This window comes from Populus euphratica, unplaced genomic scaffold (genome assembly GCF_000495115.2).
Source record: "Populus euphratica unplaced genomic scaffold, PopEup_1.0 scaffold48.1, whole genome shotgun sequence".
Lineage (NCBI taxonomy): Eukaryota > Viridiplantae > Streptophyta > Magnoliopsida > Malpighiales > Salicaceae > Populus > Populus euphratica.
Window position 1 is genome coordinate 1,001,419 of NW_011499879.1, and position 23,603 is coordinate 1,025,021.

A 23,603-nucleotide genomic window follows, 5' to 3' on the forward strand; every position below is an offset into this window, starting at 1 on the left:
CAAATAGATTTTTTGCTATATCTAGCAGCCTTTCTGTCAAAAATCGTGTGTGTGCATGACAACAAAATACTATGTTAGCATCAATTTGATTCCAAAATTTGTAGGCCAACAATTCAAGAGTCTCTGCTTATGTTCTATATATATAAAATTCTGCAAGCAATGTGCACAGACGTGGTCTGTACTAGGATTATATTGAGTGCTGAAAGTTATCAAAATAAACGGATAAGTTGTAATTGCACAGATTTTCTTCTGCAGCTGTGGCATCATATAAAGATTTAAGGCGTTAGGGACATCATGTATTGCTTGTTGGCATTTTTTTCATTACTAATGCTTATTTAACTTGGAAAGGGAATAAAGAAAATTATTGGCGTAATATGAGGCCTCGTATCTCCTGTTGACATGATATTAGCCTCACATGTAATTGATTATGCTTGAAATATATAACAGTAGAATGGAATTATCTATTATCAGCTCACAAATGTAGCGAATACTGATCATGACAAGTTTATCTGAAAAATTGAAATTCGAAAAGGTTTCAGTCTTTGACATCTCATTCACATACAACTCTGCCTCTCCTTTTTTACCAAGTATTCTGGGATGGTTGAGATGTTAGCTTAAGAAGCAAGTAAATTGGGTGATGGGTGGCACATTTGTCATACCAGAAAACCTGAGCTGCAAGTAGTTGGTATGATCCATAGCAAATAATGTGTGAAAAATGCAGCCACTGCACAAAATTAAAGACCTTGAATTGTTGTGTTACCAAATTCTTCAGAACTACAGATGCACAAATGATTCATTTCACTTTTTTTTTTCTTTTTCTAACTAGGGATTCAGCTCACACCAAAGAAAATATCAAATTCAAACTCGGGTCTTGTCAGAACTTGGGTAATGTAACGCATGCACTCCGATTTACTGTTTTTTACAAATATCAAAAGACATTTACAGCTGAGCCAACTATATCTGAGCACAGCATAAACTAACAAGCCAAAAATCAAGCAAATCCAATTCTTGCAGCCTTTTCTCTCCCGTTTACCCCACTGTTGTTCATTAGAATTTGCCAAAACATCTTAGATACTTAAGAATCCAAGACAATTCCTTGGTGTGTACCCAGTTGCTCGGAATTTCGCTGCAGTTTCCTCTACCTTGAGACGGTCCTCACCTTTTTTTGCTTCAATCATTGCTTTCTTCTCCTCGGCTGCCTTGTGGAGTTCGGCTACTTTGTTCTTCATTTTCTCTGCATATTCAGCCTTCTTCTTTTCCACTTTTTCCTACCAAATCACAAATTAATCAAGACAATATTGAAATAGTTTTTTGCAAGAATATATATTACATAATTACTTTGAGCTGTACAGTTTTTATAAGTGGAAAGGAAGATTAGTCATGCTATAACTAGCAGTTGATACTTCAATTCATTAAGTTTATTACCTCATACTTCTTTATTTTTTCCTCCACAGATTCTCTCTTGATTGTCTCCCATGATCCAATGGCAGAGAGTTCCTTGTGAGCCCTATTTGAAAATTCAGCGTGTATAACTTGCTCAGAAACAAGCTCTGAAGGTCATCATCGAGTAGGAACTGAAAGCTTTATAAAACCAAGTTTAACATTTTAACTTGTAAGATTGATTCAATGCACAAATCCTTGTTTAAAGAGGACATTGCGCGAGTCTTAAGATGGACCTTAGGAGTGTATGGAACAAGTCTTTAAACGTTTGAAAACGGAAACCTAACCAAAACTATCAAGTATCACACACATACATCCAGATATTTAATGAGCATGTTTGTATTTACATATCTGGAGCATGAGCTGACAATAAACTTGACATCTATGGCAATTGTAATGGAGTTTCTTTCCTAAGTAATTTAATAGCTTAACAGTGTAGGGTTTGGTTCAGAAAATTTCTTCTGAATGTATACATTTTTATAGCCTAAAATGGTTGAACGCCTAGACTCAATCTCAAAGACTTCCAAATACATTATTTTATATTGGATGACCAAAGAGCTGGTCAATTCCTGGCTCGAATTTACTCTACATGCAGTAAAATTCTAATTCAGGAGAATTTCAGACACTAGCAAAGTTGTATAAAGTGCAATCTTGTTAAACTAAGAGCCAGTAGCTTGTTCGATAAACTGGTTGAAGCTGAATCATTTCAAGCACGCTTTTATGCTAGATTTGAAATCCCGGTGTGAGGAGGCCTACTTTATACCAATACTAAAATACCAATACTAAAAGATGGACAATTCAAAGCATTAGAGATCGTCTCGTACTTGTTCTCCGCTTTGGCTTTCTCATTTTCTTCCCATGCTCTAATTAGAGCACATCTTTTCTCCGCTTCAACCCTCGCAAGCACAGCATCTGATGAATGATACAAGTCCTTGTTATCTGTTGATAGGAAAGATATCAATTTTGATTAAGATAGTAGCCTGCGCATACCTCTGTCATTTGACCCCCTTGAGTTTTTCGCAGTAGCAGGTGGATCTGCAACCTCTGACACATCGAAGATTTAATCATACAATTAAGGGCCTTGTTATAACATGTTTAGAGAAATATTCAATTGTTAAGTCGGGCTTGAGATATTCAAAATTGCAAGCCATCAACTTTCATGAAAAACCAAATTACGAACTTTCCTTACCCTCTCTATGTCAGGAGGAACCAGAAAGCAAAGAAGGATAAGAATAAGGAGAGGACATACTTTCAGTAACTAGGACCGAGCTCTTCTCATTAGCAGAATTATTCAAAGGGACTTCTTTCTCTTCTTTAAGAGGTCCATGTTCTTGAGCTTGTGTAGGCAGAGAGGCTCCCTCGGATTCAGCTTTCTTGGGCTCCTTCTCCGCCATAACGAAGTCTTTCACTTTAGCCACCAAGACCCGGAAACCCATGTACGAAGACAATTGTCACCAAATACTTCAGGTAAAATTCTACCAAGAACACCATCTAAATGAGAAAGGAGTGTTGTAAATATAGCTGGAGAGTCAGAGTCCTTGATGGTGGTGGGTACATATGGAAGTTGGGTATGGACAAAAAACAAATATATATATATATATATATATATATATATATAAAAAGATAAAATTCTCGCATCATAATTATTATTATTATTATTATTACGAATTGAAGTCTTCAAGAATAAGAGATGTAGCGGTCAATTAGAGCTCGTCATGGCTATCGAGTTCTTCATTTAAATGCAAGTCATATAGGGGATGCTAGTGACGGTGCACCAACGATGATGAATTGAACGAAACTTTTTTCAGCTAAAAAATATATTATTAATTTTTTTTCATAAAAAATATATTATTAATTAAAAAAATAATATTTATTTTTTAAAAAATAAATTAAAAATTATATTTTTAATAAATAATAAAAAATTTATTCATTCAAATTATAAATTAAGTCGAGAAGCTGAAATAAAGATATATGTATCTTATGTTACGAGAGCTTTTTAATTTTTTATTTAATTATATAATAATAAAATTATTTAAAAAAAATAATAATTTAAACTCAATTGAAAAATCATTTCTAGTATTTTCTTATTAATATATTTTTTTAATATAGAAATGATGAGATTTAGGTTATTTACACAATATAAATGTTTTTTTATCTAATATCTCTAAAATCCCAACATGTTTATATTTCTCTTCAGCATAAATAAAAATATATTTTTTATTTTTTAAAAAATAAAAACTCATTATTTTTTTTAGTTGTTAAAAAAGTGACTTGGTAGATTGAAAGTTGAAATAACACTCATTTTCTTATTTATTGTGTTATTGTTGTTAAAGAATTATTTCAATTTAATAACTTAAACTATTAGATGAGGTCCCAAAATATAATTTATATTATTCTTTAACATATTCCCTCAAATGAAAGCTCTTCGAACTTAAAACTTGCATAAATTCACATTACCTTATACTTAATTTTTATGAAATAAATAGAAATGATGAGATTTAAACTCATGACCATTTGGTCATTAAGGCTCTGATACTATATTAAAAAATCATCTCAACCCAATAGTTTAAACTATTAGGTGAAGTCCCAAAATATAATTTATAGTATTTTCTAATAATTATGACTTTTTTTAAGTTTATTTTTTGAAAATGCGTGTTTAATAGTGCTAGTCTCTTGGATTTTTTAAATTTTATCTATGATAGAAAGGTGATTTTTGAATGATTGAATCTATAGAGATTCTTAATTGCACAAGATAATAGGATGAAAGTCTGAGGTTAGTTTAGTGCATTTTCTTTTAGTCTAATTAGATTTATGGGTTTTTCTTGTTTGGTGATTTAGTTAATTAGGTTTTAATTTTTAGGTTTGACAAATTATTAGGATTACTATTTTATCTAAGAATTAAAATAAAAAGACACATGTTTTATCTAAGGATAAGCTTAACAATGAAGCTTCATAAAAAAATGCCAATATTTTTAGTATATAAGGTAATATTCAGTCATGTTGTAAATTGAATTCCAAGTTAATTTTGAATATAAAAATAGAAGACAACAATATTACAATATCATGGATATCGTTAAATTTGTAAATGAAGAATGAAAAGACAATGTATGTGTTTGATATGATGAGTTAAAAAATATATTATTTAATAAATCAACAAGATTTATGAATGTTAAGTAAAAAATAAAATAAAAAGTTAATTCTAAAGTAAGAATTAAAAGACAGATACAAAATGCACATAAGTTATCCTTTTTATTTTCTTTTACTTGTCTTTAAAAATAATTATGGTTGCTAAGTACATATAATTTTCATTTTTATAAATGCATAATGCAAATAAAACTAATCTATTTTATATCTAATAGGGAAAAAATTAAAGATAAATTACAATAATATCGTATAGATATTATAAGATTATAAAAACCATTCAAAAACCAATTGCTAATAAAAAAAATAACAATTTAAAATAATAAGAGTGATGATAGTAATTAAAAACAAAAAAAAATATTATGAGTTGTGGGACATAAAATGTTAAGCATATGTGCTTAGCCTAAAAAGTAAAAGCTTAGGCATGTCTGGATGTAAAAGGTCATGCTAACATGTCAGGTTCTTTTATTTTAAATGAATTGATGATGTATTGTGCATCTTGGTAGATACAAATAACATGTTATTCTTTGTAATTTTTTTTGTTCATCTTCAATAACTGAAAAAGTATGGTTCGAGTTTTTAGATTAAAAAAATACAATTTTCAACTTGTTTTTACTTGAAAACACATCAAAAACATCATAAAAACCTTAATAAACTTATCTATAATCTCAAAACATTATTTAATCACTGTAAAAATCCAAAATCCAAAATCCAATCAATTTTTTTTTTCCAAGTCCAATTTACTTATTTTGAAATGTTCAAATGAAAAAACACTTTTGTTAAACTTTCATCTCCAAAACAAACTTTTTAACACAAAGCTTGACTTTTGTGATGATCAAACTCTTTCTTTCCTCTTTCTTATTTTGGTGACTTTTTTTTTCATTTAACACCCAAAAGATGAAATGTAAAAAAATAAAGTTTAGGATTGAAATGTAAAATCATAAATAATAGGGACCAAAAATGAAGAAAAAAAATAATTAAGGGACTAAAGTGAGGTTTTTCCTGCATTTCTAACAATGTAAGAAAAAAAAGGTTTTGTTTTTTTTTATGTTAATTTTGGTCTTGTTCTCTTAATATTTTTATAATAAATATAATAATATTACAATATATCTTGTAAAATTGATCTTCCATTTAATGATAAAATATTCTCTAAAACCTTGCATTTATAAGAGCATTCATGACAAAATAAGTTAAAAAACATAATGCCATGACAAGATTACTTCTTATGAACATTTTTTTTTAAAATGTAATAACCAAAGCGAAGATAACAAAAAAAAACTAAGGAAATAAGGGAGAAAATTAGTAAAATAAATAGTAAAATAAAAGTAAATAACCCTTGAGATGCATAGTGAAAGATTGTTAATTTCTTTGTTAATGTTAATATCCTTGTTAATAAAAAATTTCATCACAACTAGTTAAAAATCTAAATAAGTACCTTTTGTTGTATTTAAGAAACAAATAAGTAAAACTTGGTATCATTCAATTTAATTTTTATAAAATAATACAATTTATTAAGAAGTGATTGGCTAAGAGATATAGTAGTGTATAAAAGGTATATTTATAACCATAAAGGTTTCTCTAATTTGTTGTTATTAGACCCATGAGTTGAATTATTAGAATCTCTCGTGTAAGATGATGCTTAAATAACCATTTAAAACTATTTATTCAATAGTAGATAGGGTTGTCTTTTTAACTAATTAATAAATAATCTTTTTCCTTTAAAATAAAATAAATAAATGTGCCAAAAATTATAAAATAATTATAAATTGATTGAATTTCATTGAAAAGATATTTTTGTAATTTTAAAAATATATTATAAAATAAAGGGTCAAAATAGCTCATAACAACTAGCACCAAAACCACATTTTTAATTTTCAAGTGCCCAATTTCAACATTGTGAAAGGTTTTATTTATATAGTAAACAAGTTTGCGAACTTTATGCTCCTCCCTAACCATGATATCGCTCAAGACTAAATCTATCACCCCTAGATAAAGTCAATCTTTTCCTTTTTTTTTTTTGGTTGAGATAAAATTCTTAGAGAAAAAAGGTGAGACTTTTGGTTTTCAAAGGTTTTCACACACTTGATGGTCTACTAAAAATTAAACACGTTTTTCAATGTCTTAAAAGCTGGAGGCAAAGCTCTCCAAATTGAGATACATACTTATTCAAGGTTACCCCTCGGCTAACTAGTCTCTAAACTTTTTTTTTAAATTGAACACTTCTTCAATGTCCTAAAAGAGGAGTTTATATATAATGGTTGAAATATTTTTTAAATTAAGCTTTATCCTTGTATTACTAATCAGAACTCCTATGAATTCTCCTCATTGTATAGCAAAAGTGCATTTTTATAGATTGAGCTTCATCCAATATTCATAAAGAACATAGAAAATAGCAAGTGAGGTTCTGGCCTAGCGGTGAGAGGGGCTTGTCCCCTTCCTCTGCACCTGGGGTCGAACCTCGCCATGCACGTCTGTCACCCGCGCGGTGCCTTACCTGCTCACTGGACTTGCAGGATGTTCAGTGGGTCGTGGGGATTAGTCGTGGTGCGCGTAAGCTGGCCCGGGCGCCCCACGTAAATCAAAAAAAAAAAAGAACATAGAAAACATATTGTAAGTTTTGAAGGTGTTACTTAAAGATAAGGCTCTTTATCAATATGTCAATTTATCAATATGTCAACTATACAAGTTTTCATGTTCCTTTCTAAGTGGTCCTTATAGATCTTGGTAATCATTATTTAATATTTGGACATGGTGTTCTTCACTAGAAAATTATGACCTTATAGTAGTACATTCCTTTATTAATGATGAAGTAAATATTTTTTTAATTATTTGGGTGCACGAGCATCTATTAATATTCTAAATTAGCATTCAAATAATTTAGAAATAAATAGCTAATTGTCTAATCCTCTAATAGGTCAATTTAAAAAAGATGAAGTTGTTACTAAAACATGTCTTGTTGAGGTATGCGAAATCAACACTCATCCGTTATTTTTTTATTGGATTTATTAACCATGACAATGTTTTTTAGCCATTTGAGGTACATTATTTTTATAATGACCTCTATTTCCATTAGCTTACACTTCTTCTACTACTATTATATTTTATTTTTGAATTTTCTTTTCTCATGTCATACTAAAAAGGGGAACACTATCAATATTTAACCTGTATAATGTGATTTTTAGGCTTATCCTAAGCGTATTCAATGGCTTCAAGGCGATGTTATGGCTTTAGATTTCAAGGTTGCAAGCGACAACTCCTATTTTGGATTAAGTATGGACCCAATATTTATTATTTCATATTTGTTGGACTCAAAGTTTATTTCTTTTGATTATTGAACAAACTTGGTATGAGATTCCTATTTTTCTTGTGGGGGAGTCAGCTTGTTTGGTGGGTAAAGCTTTTTTAAATAAAAAACAAATGTGCATCCATGAGAGTAGATTAAAGAAATGCAAGCCACTGGATTAGTCAAAACCACCAATGGATCCCATAATCATATGGTTCAGTTTTTAAGGTCAGTTTATTTTTTCTTGTGTTATATAAAAATATAATGTGTAGCAAAAAATGAGAGTTATGAATATTTTAAGAGTGACTAGATCTAGTATATATTTTTTATATGATGGGATGAGATTTCAATATGTTATTATAATTTTAATTGAGCCTGTTTTGTCCTTATAAAATAACCAAATTTCCAATCCATCATTCTTTTAACTTCTTCACCCAAATATATATAATTAGGCACGCACATGACTTAATATTATATAAAAAATGACAGGGGGTCACCAAAGAGACGATAGAAGGAGAACGAGGTTCCAAAGGGGAACAAAGGCATTGTCTTGTGTGATTTATTTATTTTTTTTAAAAACAATCTTCTATTTATCAGACGAAAAACATATGACTGGAAAGTTCATAGAACTCAAAGGCCGTTTTCAATATAATATTAAATATTTTGATTACTGATTTAGTTAATTTAGATGAAAAAAGTTAGTAGAAGGATAAATTGAAAATCCACTCATGTTATAAGGATAAAATTGATTCAATTAAGGATATGAGGATGAATTAGAAACAATATGGATTCATTTATATTTATATTATATATATAATTAATTAATTAATTGATCATGTTTTTTTTTAATGGTCAAGTGTATTATCATGTCAATTTATGTATTAATTGAGGAAAGATATTTTTTGTAGTTAATCAATTTTGTTTTGTATATTAAGAGTTTAGCGGATGTTGATTTTAAAGCTCCAATTTAAAAAGTTAAAGAAGAAAACAAATCTTCTGAAATATCAAATATATCCCAAAAAGTATATATATAAATCATTCATTTTTTATGCCTTTATAAACGGCTCCGAAAATATTTTCTTCAAGCCACCTTTTATGATGTTTCAAGATAATTAAATACATTATCTTATACAACCGACCATCGAATGCTTTTGACTTACAAGACACCTTTTATAATCTTCTCTCTTTCTTTCTTTCACGTCTTTCTTGCACTCATGGGTAGAGCTGTGAGTCGATGAATCGGTATGCTGCAGGGAACATGTTTATCACTGTCTTAACGCATGATTGATGAATTAATGGTATCAGACAGAGAATCATTTTCATACACATGGGTTGCTGTTGCTGTTGCTGATTTAATTTTCACTGCAGTATCACCTCTCTTATGACTCTCTTCTGACATATGGCGCCATTTTAGAGGCTCTGCTGTGATGAATATTTTGAGGATGAACAAACTCAGTATTCCCAGACTGATTTTCAAAGGCATATATACCGAACTCCTTTTTCTCTTTGGAGTCTATGAGAAAACATGAATATAATAAACGATACTCCTAATGTGAAATTTATGTGAATTGCACCTGAAGGCGGTTTAAAGATTCTTATGTATATATATAGATTCTCAAACATAAGAGACTAAATTACAATTGAGTTTAGAAACTAGGGAATGGAGAGTAATTTAATCTTTTTTTTTTCACCCCTTGCCAGTTCAAACAAAATGGAATTTCATTGATCAACTTTACAAATCTTAATCTTGATAAATTTTGCACCAACTAGGATCAATGGCAGGATAATGTGAGATTCAAGAAATTTGTTGTTTTATGTATCGTTTGATAATTTAATTGGTAACGTATTGTAGGTGTTTTTTAAAAAATATATATTTGAATACTTTTTTAATATGGTATATTAAAATTATTCAAAAATATTTTAAAAATCAAATTTATGTTTTTACGGCACAAATATACTTTGAAAGGCACTTTCAAACACAATATAAATACAGCACCCTGTTATTAAAGAAAAATTAATAGAGTGAACGCTTAGAGACACAGTAATAAGAAAACAGTCAATAAGAGTCAACTGTCGTGAGACTAATTTATACATTTTAGAACATGAAAGACTAACATATAATTGCATCCAAAACCTAGGGACTAACAAATAATTTACTTGAGCAACAAATGTTCTCATGGAAGACAAATTAGCCGAAAGAACTCATGAACTGAATATAAAAACAGAACTGGATACATTACCTTCAGTTTCACTTACACATGTCTCTAAGACACATTGTAGCCCTTTCACATGCTCTTTTCCCCTTTCTCCCTCGATGCCTTCCACGGCATGCAATAAGGTCAGAAAGTTCCCGGAAACCAACATGTATCTTTTCACCTAGGTAACTGTACTTCATAAAATTAACAAGTGTTCGCTTGTTTGAAGAAAAAACAAGGGCGTCAACGCCCATGGTATCCCCACTTCGTTTTCCCTATAAAAACATGATTTTTCTTCCCATTCAGGCAAAGTGTAACACTTTGCATCCTAAATAAGTTTTTTATCATCTTCTGCTACAATCAATGGATGTATTTATTCCTGAAGATTATGTTATGCGGAGAAGAAAAGAGAAAAAGGGAGCTGCGATTGCTGGAAAAAGGCAGGAGGAATCAAGAAGGAGAAGTGTTGAAGAGAAAAAAACTAATCCATCATCATTTCGATTTGAGAACGAGTCTTTAGTCGCTAATGGCCTAAGTGAAAGTGTAATCTTCAGCTGGTTCTCAGCATAGGCCTTGTCATGCTATGTAATGTAGTTTTAATTAAACAGTCTCTATGGTGTTAGTTTTACCAACAAGTATAATGCCCTGTCTTGATGTAGAACACATATGGAAGCGTGTGTACGTAACTGCAGAGTAAATTATGTAACCAAATCTCTGTAATAGGTTAGTTATAACCTAACTTCAGCCCGTTACCACTCTATTTATGAGAAAATAAAAATCATCATTAACCAGACTTCGATGAATTTTCTGTTTTTTAATGTGTGAAAGGAGCAGTTAATAACTAGCAGCAAGCTAGAGCGTGGGTTCTCAGCTCGCAAATATCCTGATCATGTCAGACATTAAAATTAGTCATATGCATTGTGTGTGTGTGTGTGTGAGTGAGTGAGTATGCCCCAGTGGTCATTTATGTTCCTTGTGCTTGACAGAGGCTGTCATTATAATACTTTGGGCTTGGAATCACGAAAGAGTGCTCGTATTAACAAAAACTAACTTAAAGGTGCAGGTGCTTTACTCTAGAGAAACATTTTCCACCATTAGGATGTTTTACTCTTTTGGTTTCTTAATTTCCTTTTCTTGTTTGGTCTTTCAATATTATTTTGATTTGTGATTAGTATTGATGATTTGTTTTAAATGTTTATTTATAAAGATCTTGGGATGTCCAAGAAATATTATATCACTCGGAATGCTTGACTCTACAAAATAAAATTTTATTTTATTAATTTGAAAAATTATAATTTAGGGAATCAAATTTAAAGCTTAGACTAATTTGTTTGATGAAATGAAAAGTTTGTCATCTTTTTTTTTAATTTTGATCCATTCATATTAATTTTATTTGAGATTTAACTTCTTGATTTGTTTTGTTTTGTTTGCTTAGGTGTAGGGTTCTCACAATGTCTTAAGAAAATTCTAGCACTTGATTAATGATTACTTTAGTATAATAAAATAAATTTTTTGTTGATGTAAAATAATTAAGTTAATTTTAAAGGACTAAAACCAGAACTATTTGAGTTCTCAAAATCATATACAAGAGAAGAAGAAATAAAAGCTTTTTTGAGACTCACAATTGTTTTATTGTAGACATTTCTCTACACCAAAAATAGCTCACCAAAACGGTTCTAACACAACTGCAAAACGTTGCGTGATAACACCAAAATAGATCACTTGCATTGTCAAAGCAACAACCCTGAAAACAAATAAAATAAAATATCATGAAGTGAGAATCTCATACTTGTATTTAATCAATTAATTCTATTAAATTTAAAAATAAAATTTCTTTTTAAAAAACTAAATTTAACAAAGAAAAACAAGTAAAAAAACCTGAGATAACTCGGTTCATTTTCAAAATTAGTGAAACATCATATATAAAGTAAATAGAAAATAACATATCTCAATCTCCAAACTCGAGTGAATATCTTAAACATATGTTAATCTTCTAAACCCGGAACTCATGGAATCCTAAACCCATGCTTAATCAAAAAGCTTAATTCTAAACTAATTTTATGTTGAATGTTGAAATAAAAAAATATCAATTTAAAAAATTTACCTAGCAAATCTAGTTGAATCTCCTAAATCTGAGTTAATCTCCTGGAACTCCAAATCAAAAGTTCACTTCCCACATAAACTTTTTAGAAATGTAGAGGCTCTCATGACAAGTCAGTACAAGTCTCCACTCTCGTAACTTAAAGATGAAATGGTTGCTCAAAAGGCGCAAACATGTCCCACTTACACATAATTTTTATTTTTAAATAATACTTTATATTTATTTAAATACTAAATTTTAACATGGTCAACTTGATTGCAAACTAAAATATCATGATGAAAATATAAAAAAATCATAGATTCTAGCTTAAAAAATTTCGCTTTTAAAAGTAAATAAGTAATTTTATTATACTTTAAACTAAAAATACGAAAAAAAAAATTTATAGCCAAGTTAAAATTTTTTATTTTAAAGAATAGTCCTGTCTTATTTTATTATATTGAAAAATATAAAAAGATTTTTTTTTTCATTCAATCTGAAAATAATTTATTGGTCATAAAAAAAAATCATATCACTCCTTAAGTGCAATTTTAATATTTGTTTTTTTTTAATGATATAATAGTTATTTTATTATCCCAAAACAATAACATGTGTCCTGGTATTTAATGAAAAGGAATATTTATAGTTTTTTTTTTTAAATTATTTTGGATTTCCTTGAGAAACTACCATTAACATTTTTGTAGTCGATTTCCAAGCCAGAATAGAAAAGTCTTGAAAACAGAATAGACATGAAAATTACGATGCACCCTTGAAGTTCTAGCATTTGGTCAAATCTTTTTCTAAATTGAGCCTGCTGCTTTCGTTTTATTGGGTCGATTCATCCAACCAGTTTTCCGATAAATCATTGCTACGTCCAAGGATATCGGTGACTATTGGGACCTCATCATTGGTAAATTGAAACATGCAAGAATAAAAGAGGCTGATTCGACCAAATCTGACCTCTTGAAGGGTCGGTGGTTACTTTAAAGCAATAAAAATAAACGTTATAACAATGAGTGTCAGGATGGCCGAGTGGTCTAAGGCGCCAGACTCAAGTTCTGGTCCTCGTGAGAGGGCGTGGGTTCAAATCCCACTTCTGACAGTTTTGCACCTCGTTTATCCTGGCTGATATGACTCCTAACCTATTCTTCATTTGGTTAATTAAACATTATTATTATTAATTTTCTGTCCACCTAATTTTTTTTTTATTCCCATCAACATGATTTAACTTTTATTATTCTGATGTGATCAATTTTGATTTAAAACTTATTTTTTATCTTGGTTGATATATTTGAATTGTATTAATCTAATGTACTCGGTTTTAATGGAAAAAATAATTAATTTTATAAAAATATATTTTTAAATTTTTAATAATTTTTTTAGTTTTTTTATAAATATAAATAAAAATAAACTAACATATAATAAAATTTTAGAGAATTCAAAATTTAGTTATTGCAGTTGTCCTTGTTTTATAATGTTTACTTTGCAAAATCTTGAAAAATTAGGTTATTATAGTTACTTGTTTTTTGTTTTTTATTTTTTTTCTTTATAGTAAAGTGTAATAGATTTTATGATTTAATTTTTGGACCAAAAACCAGTTAACTTTGTGTTATTGATTATCATAATAACTAAAATCTAGAAAAAATAAATGATGCATCTATAGACAACTTGCAATAACAATTTTTCAGTAAATTAGATTGAAACAAAAACTCTTAGCATTTTACTATCTCTTATTACCCAAAACAAAAGACCATGATTTTTTCCAAATTAGATTTTACGGGAAAAATAATCTCTTAAGATTTCTATGTGACAATGGATAAAATTCATCTGTTTATAACATTTTCTATAACTACTGTACTCTCCTTTCACTTCTCCTATGAGATAGGAGGGAGCCACGAGTACAGTCTTTTAGAACTAAAGTGGTGTTTTGGTCGTGATAGTTTTTATGGTGTACGATGAATTTTTACTTGTAAAATAAATAAATAAATAAATAAATAAGTTTTATAAATAAATAAAATTATTTTAATTTTTACAGAATTAATATCCAAAATAAAATTATATGTGAGATCCAATACAAAACGTAAAAATTATTTAACTAACTAAATTTTTTTTTCTAGATAGTTGGGGAAAAAAAGATCCTATAACAATACTAAACGTAAGATATACGTATCTTGATTTTATAGAAAACAAAAGGAATATATAGAAGTATGTGTATATATATGGCATGCATGATTATGCCATCATTTTTTTTTTATTTTTTTTTTGGGAAAAGAATGTCGTCTTGAAGCCATCATCACCAACTCCAAAGCATTTACTTCCATATATTCGGTCTCCATCATGAGAAGTATTCAGCTGGGGACCCAAAGTTTTTCACCAAAAAAAAGGAAAAGATTAACAACAGCAACAAAATATTCGTTTAATTTGGACATGATCATGTGTGCTCAAATTAATTTAGACTTTGCAATATAAAATGATTCAAGCACACAGAGATGGCTAGGTTACATGCATACCCCCACCATTGTTTGTTCTCTATGTATACATAACGTCTATTAAAATAATTTTACCAGAAAAGTAGTGCATCGACCATGTTACTTAGGGTAGATCAAGTAGAGGAAGTAGTTTTGGAGATCATACAGTTTTAATATTGGATCAAGTCTGTACTTTGAGTCAGAGAGATGTTGGGAGGGGGTGAAGGTCTTATCATTCGCAAGTTGTTTCTATCTCCACAGAATCATCCATGGAGTGGCTGGAATGAGACACCAAGTTGACAAGAAAGTCAAAGATATCTGTTCCTATAACAGCAGAGGCAACATCCTCCTTGTGAAGCGTTCTCCTCTTGCCTTGCATGGTCATCATCCAAGACCTTTGTGTTAGATCCTCAATGAAGAGCTCACATGCTTTTGAGAACACAATCGGTGCCTCGCCGGATATCATCTTCACATCGTCACCGGATTTCTTCATGATCTTCTTGATTCTTGCCAAAGGCAATGAGTGAGGCCCAGTTTTTCCCGATAAACCACCAGAAAGTATTCCTGAGTATGTCCCAGCTTGCCTCATATTGTTTTTATGTGGGGTGCCTCGACTCTAGATTATGTTGAGGTAATGATAATAATGTGAGAGAGGCGTATGAAGTTACAGGGAATATATATTTTCCGAGAAGAGGAAGTTGAAGATCGGTGTGATTGCATGAAGAGAATATTTAAATCTAACTTGTCAGAGAAGGATGAGTAAAGAAATAGGTGTCCAGGCCGGCCGGCCAGCTTGATTAGGCCGGCTGCAGTCAATCCAAATATAATTTAATTGTGATATTTAGAATTTTCTTCCATTTTCTTGCATTCTAGACTTATAGCTTGTGGACTTGTTACCCCCAATAACTAATAAAACAATCGCAAAATATCAATATAAAGATTACAAGTAGTGCTTTAGTAGTGCGAAATGGGAATGCAAACCGTACTTCTTTTTGGTTGTACACTCCACTCCAAATTAATTTCGCTATGTGCCATGTATATGAAAAACGTGCGAGAGTATTACTGTAGCTTCATATACATAGTTTGTTGTTATGCATTATTATAGTAAAATTATTTCTTTACTTTTAAATGAGAAAAACTTAAGCCTTGAAACTAGAGGTTTGTTGGTGCTTTTTACTGACTCGTTGGTCATTAATTAAAAACTTATTTTAGGATGTATGCATTTTTTTTATTTTTTTATATAATAAAATTATTTTTTTTACCTTAAAAGTTAATAAAATTTATAATTATTGATAGAAAGCTTTGATAAGATTCTTAATAGTAAAAATGCTTTTTTTCCATCAAGATAAAAAAATTGTTAAGCTATTAGATAGGGTTGTTTATAGTTTTTCAATGATCCATATATAATGAAAACATGTTTTTAACTTTAGAAAAGACAAAAAAATAAGTTTTTTTGGGATATTTTTATATGGGTATTTTATATAATTAACAGGTTCATGGGAGTATTTTGGTATTTTCACGTTATCTTTTCAATTTTTTTTAAAAAAATTTATTGGTGCATCTTCCAAATATGCTAGTGAATAGGTGATGTTTGTGTCATTTAGGTGGTATATATGATATCACTCGGTAGCCGAATCTAGTTATTCATTGTTTCACTAAATGCTCAGTCGTCTTCTATTCCACTTAGTGTGTCGAGTGTGGTCAAATTATCTTCGATGGTTATTTATTTTTATTTTTATTTTTTTCTTTTTTCTCTTGCTCTTGACAACTAAAGTATATCATTATCCTTTTTGTTGTTTGATTTTTAATTTCAGTCCTTATTCTTTTAATTTCTTATTTTATTTTATTCCTTTTATAATTTTTCTTTCAATTTAGTCTTTTAATTACAATTTCTCATATGTTTTATTTTTCATTTATGTCCTCATTCTTTTAATTTATTATTTCATTATTATTCTTATAAATATTTTTTTCAATTTAGTCCTTCAATTATAATTTATGTATATGATGTTTTTCAATTCAGTCCTTCTGCTTCTGCTTTCTTATTTTTTTTTATCTTAGCTCTTTGTCAAAGTTTTAATAGTTTTTAATTTTATCTTTCAAATCAAATTTATGATTTTTTTTCTATAGCAATAATATTTATTTTAGTTTGGTCCCATTTCTTTTGATTTTTTATTTGTTTTCTTTGCTCTTTTGTCAAAGTTCTTATAATTTTTAATTTTATCTTTCAAATCAAGTTTATGACTTTTGTTATAATAATAATAATAATAATAATAATAGTGGTAGTGGTGGTGGTGGTGGTGATAATAATAATAATAACAATAATGATAATGATATATAGTGATCACAGTAATAATACTAATAATGATGATGATGATATTACTTACTGATAATAGTAGTGATAATGATAGCAGTAATGATAGGGACAATAGTACTAATGATGACGATGATAATAATAGTAGTAATAATAACAATAATAATAATATATAGTGATCACGATAATAATATAAATAATAATTATGATAATATCACTTATTGATAATAGTATTGATAATGATAGCTGTAATGATAATGATAATACTAACAACAATAATAATAACGATAAAAATAATAATAGTGTTAATTCATCATTTGATATTAAATTTATTGGGAATTGAGTTTCACTGCTTTCTTATGTGTGGTATTTACAATATAATATCCCGGGTGACCCATTTGAAAAGTTTTTTGTAGCTTGATGTTATTTTTTATTTTTATGTTATTTTTTTATTTAATATTAATATAAAAAATAATTATTCAGATTTTTTATATATTTTTTATTAAAAACTCGAGTGAAACAGATATCAAAGATAAGAAATTAAATTAAAATTTCATTTGTTTGCTCAGGTTTATAGCAATGAAAAAAAAATCCCTATACTCTTGAGTTTTTTTTATGATTTTAAAAACATGGTTCCGTCCGCAGCTGAGCATGCACAAAAGAAATAGTAACTATGGAGATCGTGTAGCTTATTAGCTTGACTAAAAGGAAAAGGCTTTGCTTTTATACGTCTGTCACTGCATATAAACACACACACTCATTCCAAAGTTTTAAGATCAATGCATGATATAAATCAGAGGCAAATTCTGAAACCCATCAACTTATTTTTATTTTAAATCACCTTAAAATAAAAAAATAACCTTTAATCTCTCTAAAAAATAAAAATTAACTGAATAACAAAACTTTAAAATAACAAAATAACCTTTAATCTCTCTAAAAAATAAAAATTAACTGAATAACAAAACTTTAAGATCCTTTTTTTTTATATGGTTAAAGGACAATATCACCTCCATTGAACTTCCCTAAAAATATCAAATCTATTAAAATCAATAGCAAACTTGATATTTTGCTATGACCAAAATATCAGCATTCAAATGTTTTCTCTCTTTTTAATATTTTTTTATGGTTTCCTTTTTATTCTCTTAACTAAGGACTAAAATGTCAAAAAAAATAACGTTTGAAATTAAAATGTAAAGTTTTAAAATAACAAGGACCAAATGATAGATGAATTGAAACTTTATGGATCAAATATAAGTTTTATGTGACAAAATCTAAACAAGGTCTTTTTTTGTTAAATTTGTTCCTTCTTTTAATTTGATGGTTTTCTCTCTATTCTTTCAATATTTAGAAACTAAAATGTAGAAAAAAAAATGAAGTTTGGAATTGAAATGTAAAATTATAAAATAACAAGGACCAAAGAATAGATAAATTGAAACATTATAGAGAAAATTGAAGTTCTTTTGTAAAAATATCCAAACGAGATCTTTTTTTTGTTAAATTTAATTCTTTTTATTTTTTTCAACTATCAAGAAAGTTTTATTTTGCAAAACCAATTTTTAATTCATCATTGGAATATTTATTCACACGTTGTATATGCAAGAGAATGTAAATTGAAAGATTAGAGACCAAATAATAGGTAAGTTGGAACATTATAGAGAAAATTGAAATTTTCTATGATAATATCCAAATAATTTGTTTTTTTATTAAATTTAGTCTTTATTTATTTAATTTATTTTTTAAACTATTAATAAAGTTTTATTTTTTAACATCAATCTTTAATTCATCATTGAAATGTTTCTTGACATTTTGTATATGTACAAGAATGTAAGTGGAAAGAAATAACACTTTTTAATGTCATGTTAATATTATTAGAAAATAATATAAAATAATATAAATTATATTCTAGAATTTTACTTAATAATTTAAGCTATTGGGTTAAAATGATTATTAAAATGGTACTAAAACTTTGATTATCGAATGGTTATGAATTTGGGTCTTATTATTTTTATTTATTTAATAAAAATTAAATAAAAAATTACAAATAAAAAAATTAAGAAATGAAATGAAAAAGAAAATTGCATTAGTCATATGAACAGTAAAACTGAATTCAATATATACCCGCTTTATCAAACTCGAATGAATAGGAAATGTTTTATCGTGGTCGAGTTTGGAATAAAAAATCAGATTTCAGGTTGGATATAAATATTGGTTTACCCATTCCGATCAGATAATTGAATGACACAGTCAATTTTTTTCACCAAATGCCTTACATTCTCTTGCCTTTTCACCAAATGCCATCTTCGCCATCTGTATCATAGAACCAACAACGTTCTTTTTTATCATAGAAAAACAAGCCACCATCATTTAGAGATAAAATTCTTATGAATACACCAACGTCTCTTGTGAGTGCTTTTGAGTGCGTCGATTGGGATTTGAACTGGCGAAAAACAAAAGAGATTTCATGACATTGGACAGTGAATCCATTCTTCGGCATAAATGTAGATACTAGAAGTGGAGGAACTACTAGTTGAGGTTGTGCAGGTAGTACTACGATATTACGAGGTAATTTTGTTATTGTTATTATTGTTGTGGTTATTTTTATTTTTATTATTATTATTTTTTTAAAAAATAAAATATTTAGAAAATATTATAAAACAGTGTTTTATATTTATATTTAATTAATTAATTAATTTAAAATAATTTTTTTAAAAAAAGATAAATTTAATAGAAAATGATAAATAAAAAGATTTAAGATAACCTGAATTATTTTTAAAATTAATAAAAAAATTTAGAAGACAATAAAAAAAATAATAAAATTCAATATCTAATTAAATAAATGTTAAAGTATTAAATTAAAAAAACATAAGTTAAAAACAAAAAAGAAAAGAAAGCAAGAAAAAGTAAACTCACGCAAATCTTTTAAACTTGAATTAATCTCATAAACTCGTAATCTGTGAAATTATAGACTCGATTTCTAACCAATTTAATATTGAAGAATAAAATCAGAAAAAAATATCAATTTAAAAAAATTATTATAATAAAATAATAGTAATAAAAAGAATAATGATCAAATTTGATAGAAAAATAAATTAAAGAAGGATAAAATTATAGAAAAAAATTAATTTTATAAATTATCTTAAATAAAACAAATAATAATTAAAATAATACAAACCAAATATGATAAATAAATAAAATTTAAAAAAAATCAAATTATATAAATTATATCAAATAAAATAAATAATAATTAAAATAACATGGATCAAATATTAAAAAAATCTAAATAAATAATTACTTAAAAAATTTACGGAGCTATGCATAAAAAAAATTAGAAGAATAGAGAAAAAAATAAAAAAAAAATCATCAATACTAAATCAGAGACCTGCTGGCCAATTTAGAAAGATTAAAGTAATAATCGTAAGTAAATGTTATAGAAAAAATCATAGTAATTTCGCAATATAAAACCTTAAATATTAACATCACACATCTAATGATTTGTAAATTCTTATTTCTCAAATTGCTTGCAGGGTTTTTCTACTGTGGATATTTACTAAATATATGAAAACAACTCAGACTTTAAGAGTTATATTAAGTTATTTATTATCATATTTATATTTAAATATGTAATTATACTTATTATATATAAGAAATCCTAACATATCATATTTATATTTTGATTACTCTTATTTTCATCATATAGTTTAAGCTAACTTTAATTTTAAAATAAAGTGTGAAAATAATGTTTTAATTTTCTAATTAAAACAAATTAGTAGAAAAAACTCCTTTTATTTCTTCTATTTTTTGCAAGAAAGACGTGTAACTTTCTTATAATAAATGATATGAAGAACATATTTATCATTAATAATAAAAATCTTAATTTAATTAATGCTTAGATTTTTAATTTTTAATCCAAACCAAACCAAACCATTTGGATAATAATTCACACCCCTGGTTTTCTATGCAATTCGTGGGCTGATAACGCAATTTGCATGAATTTGATGGTTTTCAGAGGCCCTCAGGTCTCATGTGTGAAAAATAATAGCCTCCAAGCCTAATTTACTCGTCAAAAATTTTCATAAATTCCCTCGCAGCATCTTGGGCCGGTGATTGCCTCGTAAGACTCTGCTTGAACTCAGGCCTTGTACAAATATCTGTAGCCCTTTTTCCTTGTTTCTTTACAATAGAGGTTTCTCATTTTTTATTGTGCAATTCGGGGTTATAGTATTTCCACTTTATTTTTCTTTCTTAGGCGCCTGGCTATACTGGCCTCAACTCCTTTTGTTTCATCACAAGGCTTATTCAACGTTGGATTATAGGATGAAGCAATCCTACCATGTTTTGGATTTTTTTTAAAAAAAAGAGATTGGATTTAAAACCACACTGTATCTCCATTTCAATCTTAAGAAAATAATAATTATGTTTCACAGTCTCAAACTAAAAAATATTAAAAATACTCTAAAAAATATTATTCTCATGACACTATTTAGTTAGATACGTAATAATATGGATTGCAATAGTAATAGTGTGTTTTTAGTCTATTTCTCTTATTATTTAAATACACAGGTATAAATTGATGGTCAATTAAAATACATTTATTAAAGACAAAAAATGAAAAGTATGAAAAATGAGGTGGTTTTTTTTTTAACTTTAGGCTAAATATTCATGGTCCTCTAACTTTTTAAAATTATAAACTTTTAGTCCTTAAAAATTTATAAAATTCAATTTTGATCCCAAAACTTATTTTTCTTATTTTTTTTTGTTGGTTTGAGAGAATAAAGAGAATATAGTTGGATTCTAATGGTAAAGAAAGAAAGTCTCAGTTAAGATCGATATTGATCATGAAAAATAATGATTTCAACGGTAATGAATTTCTTTTAATGGAGAGAGTTTATCATAAGTGTTGTTTTCACTTAAACTTGCCTGAAATAATAAATCTAAGCCTGAAAGTTTTTTTTTGTTTTGAATTAATTGTGAGTTTTGAAGTCAATTTTTGAATTATTAAAGGCTATAATTATATTTTACAAGGTATTTAGGGTTTTTGCCTTTTCATTTTATGTCGAAATATCATTTAAAATAGATTTTTCTTAGTTTGAAACAACCTAACCTAGTTTTCCAACTATTAGAGGTCATCAAAATCTGAGTAGGGCAAATAATACATTGTTCTCCTTATCAATACAAATAATGTGTTGCCTGTTGTTTTTTAAAAAATTAAAAAGTGAATGACTTGTTGTTTACCCTTTAAGGAAAAAAAAAAAGTCTAGGCATGTGGGATGCTCTAAGCCTGTATGTCTAGGTTTTTTTTAGGATCAAAAGCTCTAGTTATCCAAGAATGAGAGACTAGGTCCTTTTTTTTTCTTTTTTATCCATTATAATTGATTTTTTTTTTAATTTCATAACTTAATATTTAGTTGATTATTAAGTGAACAATATAATTTAATTTAGTGTATTTTTTTTCAATCGCCTTGATATTTGGTTTGTTCTTAATTTTATAATTATTTATTTTAGATAAGAAAAATAGAAAAAATAATTGTTGAACCAATTAAGTCCATTACCCAGATTACAAATTTAACTTATTAACTTTGGCATGATAGGGATCAAGTTTATAAAATAAATAAATTTTAATTTATTTAATTAGATATATATATATATATATATTAACTTTTTAAATTTTAATTGGGATTTTTTATGCACAAAAAGTTAAAACACATCATAAAAATATGTATATATAAAAAAAAATTAAAGATTAAAAATATTGACTCATGAAGAAATATGGTGAAATAGCTAGTAATAACTAAAATTTATTATTATTATTATCAAAAGTCATCATGTCATGTAGGCGAAATAGATTTTAAGAAAAATCTTTTGCTCTTGAATGTCATAAAGTTTCCATCTCATTTTATCGTATGAAATGTATATTTTTTTAAAAAAATTATTTATAGTTGAAATTATTTTTTAAAATATTTTTTATTTAAAAATATATTAAAATAATATTTTTTATTTTTAAAAAATTATTTTTAACATCAACATATTAAAATAATTTAAAAATATTAATTTAAAATAACAAAATAAAAATTTTAAAATATTTTTGAAACTTAAAATAAACCATATCAAAAGCTGAAAGAATTTTTCCTGGTCAAGTATACACTAGAGCAATTTCTCTCGTGGAATAAGGCTTCCTTTCTTTCTTTCAACAACTTCATATATAGACATTAGCCCCCCTTCATGCACCAAGAACATTTATTGTCAAAATTGACAAGTGGCAGGAACTGACAAATTTGAATGTTGAATCACAATCGAGGCGGCGGCGGCTGACGGAGGGCTAGTATTTAATTCAAGAATTATGTATATATTATAGCAGTACATGGAACGTCCTTGGTTAATATTATACTTTTTTAAAATATTAAAAATATATATAAAAAATTAAGCTATCTTAATTGGATCTGGTAATGATGTAAAAGCTTTCTGGCTGTCATGGGCACCAGTGCCTTGGCTATTAATATAGTTTTTTTTATAATATATATTTTCAATTTGGACAATAATTATTCTTGTTGCGTGAGGACTGAAGCCGCTTGAATATTTGACTGGAATTAGCACGCAGATCTGAACGAACGTTTCCACGGGTACTTTATGACTTCTTCTAAATTTTAAAGGCCACATATGATGGGGGGGGGGGGGCGGCAATAAAAATAAA

At 27.8% G+C, this 23,603-nt stretch overlaps 2 protein-coding genes and 1 non-coding gene across 3 annotated transcripts; 1 reads left to right on the top strand and 2 right to left on the bottom strand.

Moving 5' to 3' along the window:
- Window positions 1-832: 832 nt before the first annotated feature.
- LOC105129030 (remorin) lies at window positions 833-2,956 on the bottom strand. Its single transcript, XM_011030928.1, has 5 exons — window positions 2,690-2,956; window positions 2,431-2,484; window positions 2,265-2,352; window positions 1,426-1,507; window positions 833-1,268 (listed from the first exon to the last, which is right to left on the bottom strand). The coding sequence occupies exons 1-5, from the start codon at window positions 2,874-2,876 to the stop codon at window positions 1,068-1,070; spliced, it is 612 nt and encodes a 203-aa protein (XP_011029230.1). The 5' UTR covers window positions 2,877-2,956; the 3' UTR covers window positions 833-1,067.
- Window positions 2,957-13,154: 10,198 nt separating this feature from the next.
- TRNAL-CAA (transfer RNA leucine (anticodon CAA)) lies at window positions 13,155-13,238 on the top strand. Its single transcript has one exon. It is a non-coding gene; the product is annotated as a tRNA-Leu (tRNA).
- Window positions 13,239-14,572: 1,334 nt separating this feature from the next.
- On the bottom strand, window positions 14,573-15,223 carry LOC105129031 (nuclear transcription factor Y subunit C-3-like). Its single transcript, XM_011030929.1, has one exon. The coding sequence runs from the start codon at window positions 15,191-15,193 to the stop codon at window positions 14,837-14,839; it is 357 nt and encodes a 118-aa protein (XP_011029231.1). The 5' UTR covers window positions 15,194-15,223; the 3' UTR covers window positions 14,573-14,836.
- Window positions 15,224-23,603: the final 8,380 nt, after the last annotated feature.

Excerpts from the sequence above, each read along its gene's own strand:
- LOC105129030 (XM_011030928.1), bottom strand. The coding sequence starts at position 2,876 with ATGGGTTTCCGGGTCTTGGTGGCTAAAGTGAAAGACTTCGTTATGGCG. Across the intron at positions 2,485-2,689 it reads CTCGGTCCTAGTTACTGAAA|AGGTTGCAGATCCACCTGCT; the intron begins GTATGTCCTCTC and ends TCGATGTGTCAG. Across the intron at positions 1,508-2,264 it reads AAAGCCAAAGCGGAGAACAA|GGCTCACAAGGAACTCTCTG; the intron begins GTACGAGACGAT and ends ATTTTCAAATAG.
- LOC105129031 (XM_011030929.1), bottom strand. The coding sequence starts at position 15,193 with ATGAGGCAAGCTGGGACATACTCAGGAATACTTTCTGGTGGTTTATCG.